Genomic DNA, 14,248 nt, shown 5'->3' with positions numbered 1-14,248 from the left:
ATACTCTTAAAAATGCATCCTTACACTCACACACTCTCACATATACATTCTCTCTCACAAGCACACTCTCACATAGACAGTCACACATGCATCCTCACACACACTAACACACTCTCACGCACAATCCTCACACACGCTTCCAAGGCTGCATGATTAATCACATGCGTTTTTCAGGCGTGTCTCGTCAGTAAAGCCGGTCCTGTGATTAGTAGTAAATATCCATCACCTGTTTTCAAATCGAGCAACATTTAATACACAGAGCTGTAGTTCACTGACAAGCTACACAATATCCTGTTCATAATCGAATGCGATTCATCTGCAAACGCATCTCACAACTGCATGTGATTAATCGTGCAGCCCTACATGCATCCTCACACTCTCATCCTCACACAACACACTCTCTTACATTGTCACAACCTTCTCAGTCTGCCTCACAAACAACAACCTCTCACATACTTCTTTATAGCAAACATCCACCACAAGCATGCCCTTTACAAGTTCTTATTGTTCTGCTTTTATTTTAAATATATTCACAGCATATGTTAAAGTCCATGTTTTATTACTAAGGATTTTTTTTTTTTATTCAACAGATGCCTTTTTAAGATGAACCCCGAGAAGGGACCGGAAGTGGATAAGACCACATCGAGAAAGAAATCGTCAGTCAGTCCAAAGGTTCTTTCACTGATTAACAAGATTGCGGACTATGAAAGGATGGATTAAAACTTTGAGTGTCAGATCTTTCTACATTGCCTAGCAGAAATTCTTGACAGTGTCACAGACTTAAAATACTTGCTGATTATTTGATTTCATGGTTGAATAATTTTTTTTCATGCATTATCTGTTGTCAAGATAAATTAATCTGTTCACAGGTGGTTCAGTTTTAAGGACAATTTTAATTATTAATTTTTATTTGTTTACCAAACTGCTATATTGTTGCAGTTTTTAACAATTCTTTTATTGTGTGTTGTTGCAGTTATGATATATATATAGATATATATATATTTTATATATATACTGTTGCAGTTATGAACAAACTGAATTGGTATGTTGTTGCAGTTGTGATCTACAGTAATTTAAACCTTTGGGCTTATTTTGTTTACTGGAATATTGTTGCAGTTATGATCGTTTGTAATTATATTTTCTATGCTATTGCAGTTATGGACAAATTATTGGAATATTGTTGCAGCTGTGCTATAATCTTTATACTGGTAGCTATAGTGTTGCAGTTTTGAACAAAGAATATTAGTAAATTGCAGTTCTGAACAAACTATTGGTATATTCTTGCAGCTAGGTCAATAAATTATTAAAACACATTTTCGCACTCATGGCTGATTATTTGAAGTTAAAGTGTTCAAACTTTATGATAATTTAATGGTTTTTTTCTCAACTTTCCACAATATTTATGTAAAACATCTTATTAAGCATTAAAAGCTGAAGAAAATACAGAAAATCTCATGTAAAATTACAGCAAAAAACTGTATTTTTGAATTACGGAAAATTACCGTTACTTAATGTGCCCGTTATTTAACGGTATTTTTCCGGCACCCCAGCTGCCGGAATTTTACCGTTTTTTTACGGGATTTTTTTTTACAGTGTACCCACCATGCATTCTGTATATTTACTGAGCCTGTGGACTAAAAACAACCCAAATTAGGCAGTTTTAACCCAGGAGATTGAAAGTTTATAGGCTACAAATAAAAATGTTACTCGTTAACTAAAATGTTAACTTACAGGTAACCCTTAACGTCATACAACAAAAGGTATTGAATTCTGGTGAGGGAAGATATTTGATACAATTCACTCCTGTTCAAGTTTGATTTGGTTATAGACAATAAGTCCATTCAAACTGTACTCAAATTTATTTATTGTCCCCCCACTCACACAACTTTCTCAAGACTCTCAAACTACAACCGTGTTCCAGAGATCCCAGACTTTCCCAAACCAAAGTAAGTAGATTCATTTTATTTTTATGAGTGACCCTGAAGCAATGAATTCATTGTTTCTGATTTTCACCTGTTGCTTGTTACACATCTCAGTATCGGGCCTTTTCGCAATGAGAATCCAACACCCTGTACCTGCCAAAACACTAATCCAGCAAACCAGTTTGTTTCAAAAGACGAGATGGATGACCTGCAGAAACGCCGGGGAGAAGAGTTCAGACAACACCAGATCAGGTTCCCCACAATTCCTCAGATCTCTTCAATGTGCCACACACTTATTCCTCTAACTGAATGAACTGTCTTTCAGATCAGGTAAAGAAAATGATGTTCTTCTTCTCGTCCCGGCCAACACACCGCTCCAGTATCCGATGAGAGGATTCAGAGTAACTCCCAGGAATAAAACACTCATTCCTGGTGAGTCTGATTTCTGTCTGTTCTTTATATGATTGCTAATGATCTCAGGTTTCTTAAATGCATCTCCTGAAGATTACAGAGAGACATGCACAACCTCTCAGATTTAAAAAATGTTTCTGATTGCAGTCTCTTATTCTTATTCACATGATCCTTCAGAAATCATTCTGATTTGCTGCCATTAAATAGTTAAGGCTAAGCAAGTTTAAAAAAGAAAAAGAAAAGTAATTTATAAAGGTTGTATTAAATTGATTCATTAGAAGTACCAACATTTATGATTTTTTAAAAGGATGCCTATTTAAAATAAATGCTGCTCTTTTGAATGTTCTGTTCGTCAAATCCTTCGATCTCCTATATTAGACTGTCAGTTGTTTTATTCAACTTTAACAATTTCATTAATTAAAGAAATGTATTACTATTAAAGGTCTAGCCCTGCAAACACAAAAGAGAGCGGTTTACAAGGTTTGTCCTGCTGAATATGGTGTTCTCACTAAAGGTGGTGGGTTTTATGTTATATTGATCACAATCATTGGTTTGTTTCAGTCGGTCTCTGAATGGGGGTCTGCTTTTTTCCTTCTTTTAATTGATGCTTTGTGAGCTTTTGATCTAAAGCTGTTAAAGGTAGGGTAGGTGATTTCGTAGAGGCTAGCAATAGCAAGCTAGCTGTGAAAGCATAAGATCCCACCCTTCCTGCAAATCAGAATCAGATTATATATATTCCACAGATGATAACAAATAAATACATTTAGACCACTTAACTACTGATTGCTATTGGGACGTTAAGAGACCTTCAACCCGCATGTTTTTGAACCAAATCACCTACCTGTCCTTTATTTTGGGTGTTTTTCAAAAGGGTTCATCACGTGTGAAATGTATAAAATGAGGTCAAATTATATGAAACCTCTCCAGGTTTCTCTAAGGGTGCATAAAGGAGTGCTTTCAGTGATGAATGTCCAGGAAGGAGAGCAGGTGGAGGGCCAGAATGAGAAACATCTGAACATCTCATCCAGCAGCCTCCAACAGCTCAACGACCTGCTGAGCAGACTGACCTACACCAGCACCATCTACCACATCAAGACCGAAGACCTCGGTACGTAACCTGTGACTTAAAGGAATAGTTCACCTGAATTGTATCATCGTTTATTGTCATGTCATTCTATAGCTGTTTAGACTTCTTCTGCGGAACACAGACTTTTGTTGAAGAATATTAGGTTCCAAAAAACATTGGACCCAACTAAAAAAAAGTTTAAAAAATGACTTGGGGCTTGTCCAAAAACTTTAGGTCTTTGCACTTGACCACTTGTTTAAATACAGGATGTATTTCCTGTATTTCACCCAAGTGTTCAAGTGAGCATGAAGGCCAGACATGTGTGTAGAACTTTTCATTACCCGATGGGTCACTCTTATAGTGTTTACAAAAATGCAAGTGCTTACAGGACTTTATTTTGATTTTCATTACTTTGCATTCTACAGGTGTTGGTCATATAATTAGAATATCATCAAAAAGTTGATTTATTTCACTAATTCCATTCAAAAAGTGAAACTTGTATATTATATTCATTCATTACACACAGACTGATATATTTCAAATGTTTATTTCTTTTAATGTTGATGATTATAACTGACAACGAAGGAAAATCCCAAATTCAGTAACTCAGAAAATTAGAATATTACTTAAGACCAATACAAAGAAAGGATTTTTAGAAATCCTGGCCAACTAAAATGCCAGGATTTCTTTTTTTACATGAAAAGTATTAGCATGTACAACACTCAATACTTAGTTGGGGCTCCTTTTGCCTGAATTACTGCAGCAATGCGGCGTGGCATGGAGTCGATCAGTCTGTGGCACTGTTCAGGTGTTAGATGAGAGCCCAGCTTGCTCTGATAGTGGCCTTCAGCTGTTCTGAATTGTTGGGTCTGGCATATCGCATCTTCCTCTTCACAATACCTCATAGATCTTCTATGGGGTTAAGGTCAGGCGAGTTTGCTGGCCAATTAAGAACAGGGATACCATGGTCCTTAAACCAAGTACTGGTAGCTTGGGCACTGTGTGCAGGTGCCAAATCCTGTTGGAAAATGAAATTGGCATCTCCATAAAGTTGGTCAGCAGCAGGAAGCATGAAGTGGTCTAAAACATCCTGGTTTACGGCTGCTTTGACCTTGGGCCTCAGAGAACACAGTGGACCAACACCAGCAGATGACATTGCACCACAAACCATCACTGACTGTGTAAACTTTACACTGGACCTCAAACAACATGTATTGTGTGCCTCTCCTCTCTTCCTCCAGACTCTGGGACCCTGATATCCAAAGGAAATGCAAAATTTTTCATCACAGAACATAACTTTGGATAACTCGGAAGCAGTTCAGTCCTTTTTGTCTGAGAGACACTTCTGACACTGTCTGTTGTTAAATAGTGGCTTGACACAAGGAATGCGACAGCTGAAACCCATGTCTTGCATACGTCTGTGCGCAGTGGTTCTTGAAGCACTGACTCCAGCTGCAGTCCACTCTTTGTGAATCTCCCCCACATTTTTGAATGGGTTTTTTTTCAAAATCCTCTCCAGGGTGCGGTTATCCCTATTGCTTGTACACTTTTTTTCTACCACATCTTTTCCTTCCCTTTGCCTCTATATTAATGTGCTTGGACACAGAGCTCTGTGAACAGCCAGCCGCTTTTGCAATGACCTTTTGTGTCTGCCCTCCTTGTGCAAGGTGTCAGTGGTAATTTTTTGGACAACTGTCAAGTCAGCAGTCTCCCCCATGATTGTGTAGCCTACAGAACTAGACTGAGAGACCATTTAAAGAATTTTGCAGGTGTTTTGAGTTAATTAGCTGATTAGAGTGTGACACCAGGTGTCTTCAATATCGAACCTTTTCACAATATTCCAATTTTCTGAGGTACTGCATTTGGGATTTTCCTTAGTTGTCAGTTATAATCATCAAAATTAAAAGAAATAAACATTTGAAATATATCAGTCTGTGTATAATATACAAGTTTCACTTTTTGAATGGAATTAGTGAAATAAATCAACTTTTTGATGATATTCTAATTATATGACCAGCACCTGTAAATGTCTTTTCAGTTTAGTAATAGTGGTACTTCTAATTAAGTGATAAATGCAAATGTTGTTCAAAATAAACATGCTCATCCTAAAATGTGCAACACTTTGTTTTATTACCAAATTAATATCTAAGTATCATTCACATTTAACTTGCACTGTAAAGATTTCAGCAAAACCTTGTGAGATCTCTGCAAAAGTCTCATGATTTATTTCCAGAACATGATGCACGATATGATACTCTTAGACTCAAATACCGCTCCAGAGTAGTATTCAAGATTCAAGTGTAGATTTAGCATGCATTAAGGGTGCTGCACTTTGGTGTTTTACTTCCAGTTGCATGCGCATGCTCTCAAATGGCCAAGACCACAAATGTGGTATTTGGACAAGCCCTTGGAATATAATGATTTACACAAGGACAATTTTTATAATACTATTAAGTTTCATAAGGCATATACTTTTTTCATTAAACATTAATCTGAATGTACTGACTTGACAAATGCATTCATGTCCTTAGCGTACTTCTCTTTTGAGAATCATGAGGTCATATTCCCGATTGAGATCAGACGTTTGTCAGTTCCTGTTCTGTTTGACCCAGGAAAAGGTGAGCTCAAATACTTTATGGTATGGGAAACCAGCAGAAATGTACCTGAAAAAATATGGTAGCCACAATTTGTAGCACTGCACTTACAGTGAAATATAGTGCATTTAATTAACTGATATGATGTTAATATACCAACTTATCTTTATAATGTACCAACCATAAAACCACAGGTGAAATTGAGAAAGCTATATGTGATCCTGAACCACAAAACCAGAATTTATACATCATCTGAAAGCTTTCCATTGATGTATGGTTTGTTATGATAGTACAATATTTGGCAGAGATACAACTACTTGAAAATCTGAAATCTGAGGGTGCAAAAAAATTTCCTTTGAAGTTGTCCAAATGAATTCTTAGCATTGCATATTATTAATAAAAAAATAAGTTTTGATTTATTTACAGTAGGAAATTTACAAGATATCTTCATGCAGCATGATCTTTACCTAAATCTTTACCCTGGTCCCACTTCATATATTGTGTCCCTAATACCTGTGTACTTACATAGTAACTAGATGTGTACATATTATGTAACCACAGTGTAAGTACAAATTGGTACATAGCTAATGTTTGTCTAACTACACATATGTAACAAGCCACTGAATGGTATGTGTAAGTACAGATGTGTAACAGGACATTGGTAACAACACTTTTTGGTAATGAACGTACAAATGTGTAACAGGACTAACAGCCCTTTTTGGAAAAGAAAGTGTTACACTTTACATTAGATTTATCATGTAATTACTCTGATGTTACACAGCAGCAGCCAGTAAGTTAGGTTTTACATAGAAATTGTGGTTGGTGTCCAAAATGTTACACTTTATATTGTGGACAGTTCCTGAGGAGTTACCATACAAGTAAACTGTTATTACAGTGGTGCACCAACTCCAACTCGAGATCTAACTCCTCTTACTTTACATATCCCTAAACCTACCCATTCCCACCCCCTGGATCCTATTTCCACCCCTAAACCTTCCCATTTCCACAACCTGGATCCCATTTCCACCCCTAAACCTACCCATTTCCACCCCTTGGATTAAATGGTTCCAATTACACTTATAAATATTGTTGTTACAAAATGTAGTTATATAATTCCTGTTACACAAGTACTTAGTGAAGGGGAAAAAGTATTGTGACCAATGTCCTGTTACACATTTGTACTTACAAAAACCATCTGAGGGTTGTTACATGTGTGTTGTTACAGAAATATTACAGCTGTATATGCTATGTACCTATGTGTACTTACACTATGGTTACATACTACGGACACATGCAGTTACTATGTTAGTACACAGGTAGGGACACTTAATGTAAAGAGGGTCCAATTTAACAACAAAATCCCTAACAGAAAACCTAAATTTACATAATTGAAAACAAAAAATAAAAAACAATTGTCTCAATCAAAAACCATTAATTGTGAAATTTCATAGATGGGATTCTGGGTCTTATTTGTTCTTTTTCACTTCCAAAACAGTTTTTTTTTTTAATTACATGAAACATCCCAATTATATATATTTTTTTCTTTTTTTTTATAGTAAGTTTAGACCACAGAACTTTTTTTATTAATATTTTTACACAGTTCTTATAGAGTGTAGTGTGTGTGCTTCTGCACAGTTATTTTAGTATCATTTATATACTATTATAGTTTTATTTATATTTTAAAAAGCATGTATTAAGCATGTATTTTTTATTCAGTTTTCATTTTAGTAGTCGTGATTTTGTTATGGACTTTGTCATTTTTATTGATATTACAGTGTAATCACTATGGGGTGAGAATTGTTGCTTTATTCCAAATAAATAGATTATGATCCACAAATAAATGTAACAAGATTCACAAAAATATATCAAATTCACAAATAAATGTACAGAGTTTCACAAAAAAATATAAAACTCACAAATAAATAAAATGAGATTTGCAAATAAAAATATATATATTTACAAATGTGTTTAATGTCACAAACACAACTCTACCTGGTATTTATTTGTGAACCGCTGTCTGTGCATTTGTAAATCACTGCACGCATTTGTGGATCGGTTCCTGTGCATTTGTGGATTTGAAACACTTCTAGCGTCGACGTGCAGATAAATCCACAAATAAGTGGACTCCACCCACCGTTTACTCAAGCCAATCAAATAACGGCCACATTGAGCTGACCAATCGTAGCACGTTATCGCTTCAACCAATCACGTTTTGGCTTAAATCCAGGGGGGGGGCGTCTTGCCTGATCGGCCATGTTGTGCGTACTTGTCTGTAACGTTACTTGTGGACTTGTGAAATGTCATCAGTCGCTGCCCAAGTACTGTTTCCCTTTTCAAAGTTCACATCTAGCCAAGTCCAGTTCAAATCCCCGGATGTGTTCTTGCTCCGCTCCTTTTACCGAGGATGCATGGAGAGGTGACTTGTGCGGACTTGATACGGGCCATAACCCAGAATTCAGCTCGAACCAGGTTAGCATCAATGGCGGAGGAGAAAACTCACAACTGTAAGTTATACATTTCGAAATACTATTGTTGTTTTATCACAAAATGTAACGTAGTTCTAAGAGTTTTGATGCCAGAATGTTGTTTAAACTTCAAAGCTACCGTCGAATTTTGAAAATTTGCTCAGACTATTTCGTTACGAGTTGAAAAGTAGCCTAACCCTCGGCAAGTCCTCCTAAAAAGTAGCTAGGCCCTGTAACATTTTGTAAAATATGGGGCTGCCTGTGTTGATTCTGTAGTGGATAAACATTTGATATATTTTGCTTTGGGTATATCTAATGGGCAATTGTTTTGCCTGAGGGAAAAGTTTCCTAACTAACGTTTGCCTAACGATACTTATATCAAATGCAAACCTTATTTTAGAGTGCTCTTGTCATTTTAACCAAATAGTTTGCTTGTCTTTATTTAAAATTTTTTTACAAATTCTTTTATAATTGTATTATTTTTCATCAACTTAAATTAAGCATTATTTTTTATCAAGGGACTGCTGAGGAAACTCGGGCCTTGATAGAGTGGCGGGCGGCCAACGAAAGGCTTTTCACCGGGAGGCGCAATTCCTCCAAAAGTTGATGGGAGTGAGTATTCATTTTGAGTGCTTGTATAATTCCCTGCATGTCTGAAGGTTTGGAGCTAGATTTGGACAGTCTTCATCCATAAAAATGAATACGTTATTGAAGTGGAATCATGTAAATCTTTATGGTTTTGTTTTGCCTATAGGCATTTTGTTCCACTTCTGGTTTGGCCATAACTGCCAAACAGGCAAAGAAAAAATTGAATAACCTAAAAGATAAATACAAGGTAATCTGCCTGTTTCTCTACTTTCTGTTACTGAAAGAGGCTTACCAAGATGTGTGTAAAGACTTTCCGGTCATATTTGAAACCTAACATAGATGCATTGGCCCTTACATTTTATTTTGTAAAATGTAGTTTACTCCGTTTACATTGTTTACTCTGAGACTGTAAAAAGAATAGTTCACCCCAAAATGAACATTCTGCCATTCACCTACAATTTTAAGTTGTTTCACACCTGTATACACTATTTATTTATTCTTTTTTTTTTTTTTTTGCTTTACACAAAGGAAGAATATTTGTAACCTAAGAGTTCTGGGGCACCACTGACATGTGTAATTTTTTGGTGCCTCAAACTGTTAGGTTACAAAAATTCTTAAGAATATCTTCCTCTGTGTAGAGCAAAAATAAAAAATGTCTAAAAGTGTGGAACAACGTGAGGTGAGAACATGACAGCATTTTGCTTTATTTCAGGAGCTTAGGGACCCACCCACAGGAAAAGGGGTAGAGGCCGGTAGTGTGACTGCTGCAACCTGGCAGTGGTACACTGCAATGGATGCTGCACTCCAGGGGCAGCACTCGAGTTGTTGCATCAAACCCACTGCCACTACAGGTGGCTCAGTCAGCACACCAGGTTCAGCCCCTTCTGTGGAAGCCAGGAGTAGCCAGCAGTCAAGAAAGAGGCGACGGGACAGCCAGGCTCTTCTTTAGTTTCTAAAAGAACAGGCAGAGAGGGAAGAGGAGAGGGAGAGAGAAGCATTGGCGAGAGAAGAGGAGAGAGAGAGGGCAGCAACAGCCAGAGCAGAGACATATGTCTCTTTTTGAAAAACTTAATAAATTCTAAATTAATGTTGTATTTAATGATAAATTATTTTATATAGATTATTTGAATAAAAAAAATAAAAATGAATGTTTCAATTTCAACCCTGGCAAATCATTGTTATAGCAACAGTGTATTCTTTATATTTACAACAAAAACACAAATAATATAAAATAATGTAATATCCAATGTCTATAGTGGTATACAATTATTTACAATCATGCAGTTAAATCTCAAGAAGAACATACCAACATTAAGAAAACGTATAAATGTATCTATACCCATCTACTTGCACATTTATTCATACCTATCTTTCTAATCAATGTCATAGCTATTTCAACTGTTTATGTTGCTCTTTTAATGAACATGACAACATCTGGAAAGGTTTACTGTCTAGATGTAGTACTGTTCAGTTAGACACCCAGGCAGTTCCACGGGAGAAGAAAGCTGAGCAGCCAGACGTCCTCGGAGATGGTTCCCTGATAGGTCCCTCTCACCCACTGCTGCATTCTCACCATCTTCGCTGTCTTCTTGTCCTTGGCTTTCCTCCTCCTCCTCCAAGAGATCACCTCCCATCACACAGATGTTGTGGAGGATACAACAGGCACCAATCACCTTTGGGGCGAACAGTGGCCTGATCTCTAGGGCCCGCAAGAAAATTGCACGCCAGTGAGTTTTTAACATCCCAAAAGTGCGCTCGATGATGTTCCGTGCTTGTGCATAATGCCTGTTGTATCGGGCTTCAACTTGGCCTGTTAATCAAAAATCGTGTAGAAAATGTGTAGTGTATTGCAAATTCATAACAGTAAAAATTTGGTTTATCGTGTGTGTGTGTGTGTCTGTCTGTCTGACATAAAAAAAGTGTTCTTACTTGCGACAGGCTGGCGGTATGGGGTCATGATTGCAATAGGATGCTGCAAGCAAGGGTATCCCCCATCTCCCAAAAGATAGTATCCAGCTGGTGAATACAAAGCCTGCTGGTACATTGGTGATCTGCGCAGCACAAGGGCATCCTGTACAGAGCCTGGATTGCCAATATACACATCTATAAATATGCCTTTAGCATCACAGGTGCCCTGTAGAATGATGGAAGGGAAGATCTTTCTATTTATGTAGCATCTTTTTTGTGGCATTGCAGGAGGAACAATCCTGATGTGGCACCAGCAGCACAGCGGAATGCCTCATGGCCAGCAAGGCCCCCCACCTCATCCATTTCCTCTGCTTTTGGAAAATGAATAATTTTGTGGAGGATGGTCATCATCTCCTCCACAACATTGTGAACAGTCCTACAAACTGTTGAAAGTGGCATGCTGAAGTCATCTGATGTGACCCTGTAGGATGCTCAACAGGCAAGCCAATAAACCGTAACAAGTACTTCAATTTCACGGCTCCATCCATGGGCTTTTTGACGGGGCAGCATCTGTACCAGCATGTTGATGCTGTTCCTGGAGAGCCTGAAAGCTGGCTTTAAATCCTCTCCAGAAAAAAACTTGACCAGGATTGGTACCTGGTCATTGATCTGTGAATACCTGCGAGTGGGACTTTGTTCCTGTTAAAATATATAGATAATATATTAAGAATGTTTTTACTTTTGTTGTATTATGTATTTGTTATATGTATTGCTTTTAAAAAGTTGTTACTATATGTACTGTCGTTGCATTGTATTTATTATATTTTTGGATTTAATATAAGCTATATACTCAGTTGTTTTAAGGATTTTGTCTAAAATTTACTAAAATCTGCCATAATTAAATCTCCCTCTAACATTTGCTCTTTTCGTGAAGTATTTCTTTATACTCTATTTCGGTTTCATTCATTTATTGATAAGCTCTAGCACAACATTCATCCCAGAGTCTAAAAGTTGTAGCCTATATGATTATTATAGATATTAAATTGTCCTGTTTGTGTTAATGCAGTAATATGATGTGCACCTAGCTATATAAAGATGATAAACTATAAACTTATTTGAGCACCACAAAGACAAATAAAAGGTGTGTGAAGTGTAAGCTAGTTAATTTAAATGTTATCAACTGTCAAACCTATTGTACTTGTCAGTTTATTTGGTATACTGAAAAATCTAATGTTGTCTCATTACATCCCTGCAATAGTTTACATAACTTTTTGTGAGATAGTACTTTGTAGTCTGTTGATAGGGTGCCTATATGATACATTTATAATAAATTTTTATTATGACTTTTCATTTGGATATACCTAACTAAGTCCACATAAGTATATGGGCAGTTTATGAAGAAAGAATAATTAGAAAAACGTACAATGCTAGAGAGACATGCTAATATGGCACGTCTCTTCGCCATCCTCCGCTGCATCCTGGCTTTTCTTTGAAGGATTTGTCTCCTCCGTTCGGCAGCCTCCTCTTCAGCATCTTGATAAATAGCAATTGCAATGGCAATCCTAAGCTGTTCCATTTTGATTTACACTTATTTACAATTGATTTACACTTTTCAACCGTATTATTTAAATTGTAGCTGAGTGGGTTTATTGCTAGATTGTTCTTAATGAAAAGAGGCAGTTGTTTCCACATATTTTATTTATTTTGAACGACGTAAATATAATCACAGTATTAATGTTACCTGAACCACATATTAATGTTTAATAGTTTTTAAAATAAAAAAGAGACAGTCGTTTAATATTATATTCAATTTCATTATAAATATAAAGTGAAAATAATCAGAGTAGGTAAATATTAGTTTTTTAATACTAATATATTTAATATATTGAAAATAAAAAAGAAGTTAATTCAAGTAAAACATGCATGCTGAGTGAAGCTATCAAGTACGCTGCCGTTCCATTTGTAGAATGACTGGACTCGCGTCCTCCCGTCCTCGAGAGTTCGTTCTTCTGAGTCCAACTTGGCATGTCCAAACTCGGAAGGACGGAAGTCCAGACTCTGCGAACTTGGTATTGAGAAATGCCCTGACTGTCTGTTGTTGGTCTCAAGTTCGGTGTCTATTCCCGCAGTTCCCCTGGCTGTAAGCCAAAACGTGATTGGTTGAAGCGATAACGTGCTACGATTGGTCAGCTCAATGTGGCCGTTATTTGATTGGCTTGAGTAAACGGTGGGTGGAGTCCACTTATTTGTGGATTTATCTGCACGTCGACGCTAGAAGTGTTTCAAATCCACAAATGCACAGGAACCGATCCACAAATGCGTGCAGTGATTTACAAATGCACAGACAGCGGTTCACAAATAAATACCAGGTAGAGTTGTGTTTGTGACATTAAACACATTTGTAAATATATATATTTTTATTTGCAAATCTCATTTTATTTATTTGTGAGTTTTATATTTTTTTGTGAAACTCTGTACATTTATTTGTGAATTTGATATATTTTTGTGAATCTTGTTACATTTATTTGTGGATCATAATCTATTTATTTGGAATAAAGCAACAATTCTCACCCCATAAATCACAGTGTCTGTATCATGTGAACACAAGCACCATAATAATTGTCTCCCTCTCTCTCTGTAGATGTGAACTCTCAGGTGACTGTGCTAATTAAAGCATTTCTGCGTTACAAAGAACTAAACGTCCTCATCAACAGTATCCGTCTGAACTACCCAAAAATAAAGATCATTGTTGCTGATGACAGTCTGAACCCAGAGAAGGTGGTCGGTGACAATATAGAGCACTACATAATGCCCCCAGCACAGGTACAAACATCAGGTTTTTCAAGTTGACTGTTAATATAATCTTCCTGACGTGTGAAGGTTACTTGTTTCATTGTTTGGCTTTTCAGGGCTGGTTTGCAGGAAGAAATCTGGCAGTGTCGCAGGTCACCACTAAATACTTCCTGTGGGTGGATGATGACTTTGTGTTCCTCAATGAGACGCGCATTGAGAGCTTTGTGAACATTATGGAAGCCGTTCCTGAACTAGATGTGGTATTTATGTCAATTCTATCATCTTGATGACATTTGCAATTACAAAGAAAAAATAATTATGACTGTCTGCTCACCAAGGCTGCATTTATTTGATAAAAATACAGAAAAACAGTAATATTGTGAAATATTATTACAATCTAAAATAATCTGTCATATACATTCAAATGTATTCCTGTGATCAAAGCTTAATGTTCAGCATCATTACTCCAGTCTTTAGTGTCACCTGATCCTTCAGAAATCA

At 36.7% G+C, this 14,248-nt stretch overlaps 1 protein-coding gene across 1 annotated transcript; it reads left to right on the top strand.

Annotated features, from left to right (window-relative positions):
* Nucleotides 1-1,965: 1,965 nt before the first annotated feature.
* Nucleotides 1,966-14,015, top strand: LOC132134154 (beta-1,4 N-acetylgalactosaminyltransferase 1-like; the record flags this gene model as incomplete). The annotated part of the gene is made up of 7 exons (XM_059546936.1): nucleotides 1,966-2,174; nucleotides 2,248-2,354; nucleotides 2,776-2,813; nucleotides 3,261-3,441; nucleotides 5,931-6,017; nucleotides 13,596-13,777; nucleotides 13,864-14,015. Coding segments are annotated over exons 1-7 (800 nt in total), but the record flags the coding sequence as incomplete, so codon positions are not given.
* Between the last annotated feature and the right edge of the window lie 233 nt (nucleotides 14,016-14,248).

The sequence above is a fragment of the Carassius carassius genome, unplaced genomic scaffold, assembly GCF_963082965.1.
Source record: "Carassius carassius unplaced genomic scaffold, fCarCar2.1 SCAFFOLD_195, whole genome shotgun sequence".
Classification (NCBI taxonomy): Eukaryota; Metazoa; Chordata; class Actinopteri; order Cypriniformes; family Cyprinidae; genus Carassius; species Carassius carassius.
The sequence above is the reverse complement of the archived record's forward strand: the minus strand, read 5'-3'. Positions and strand labels throughout refer to the sequence as shown.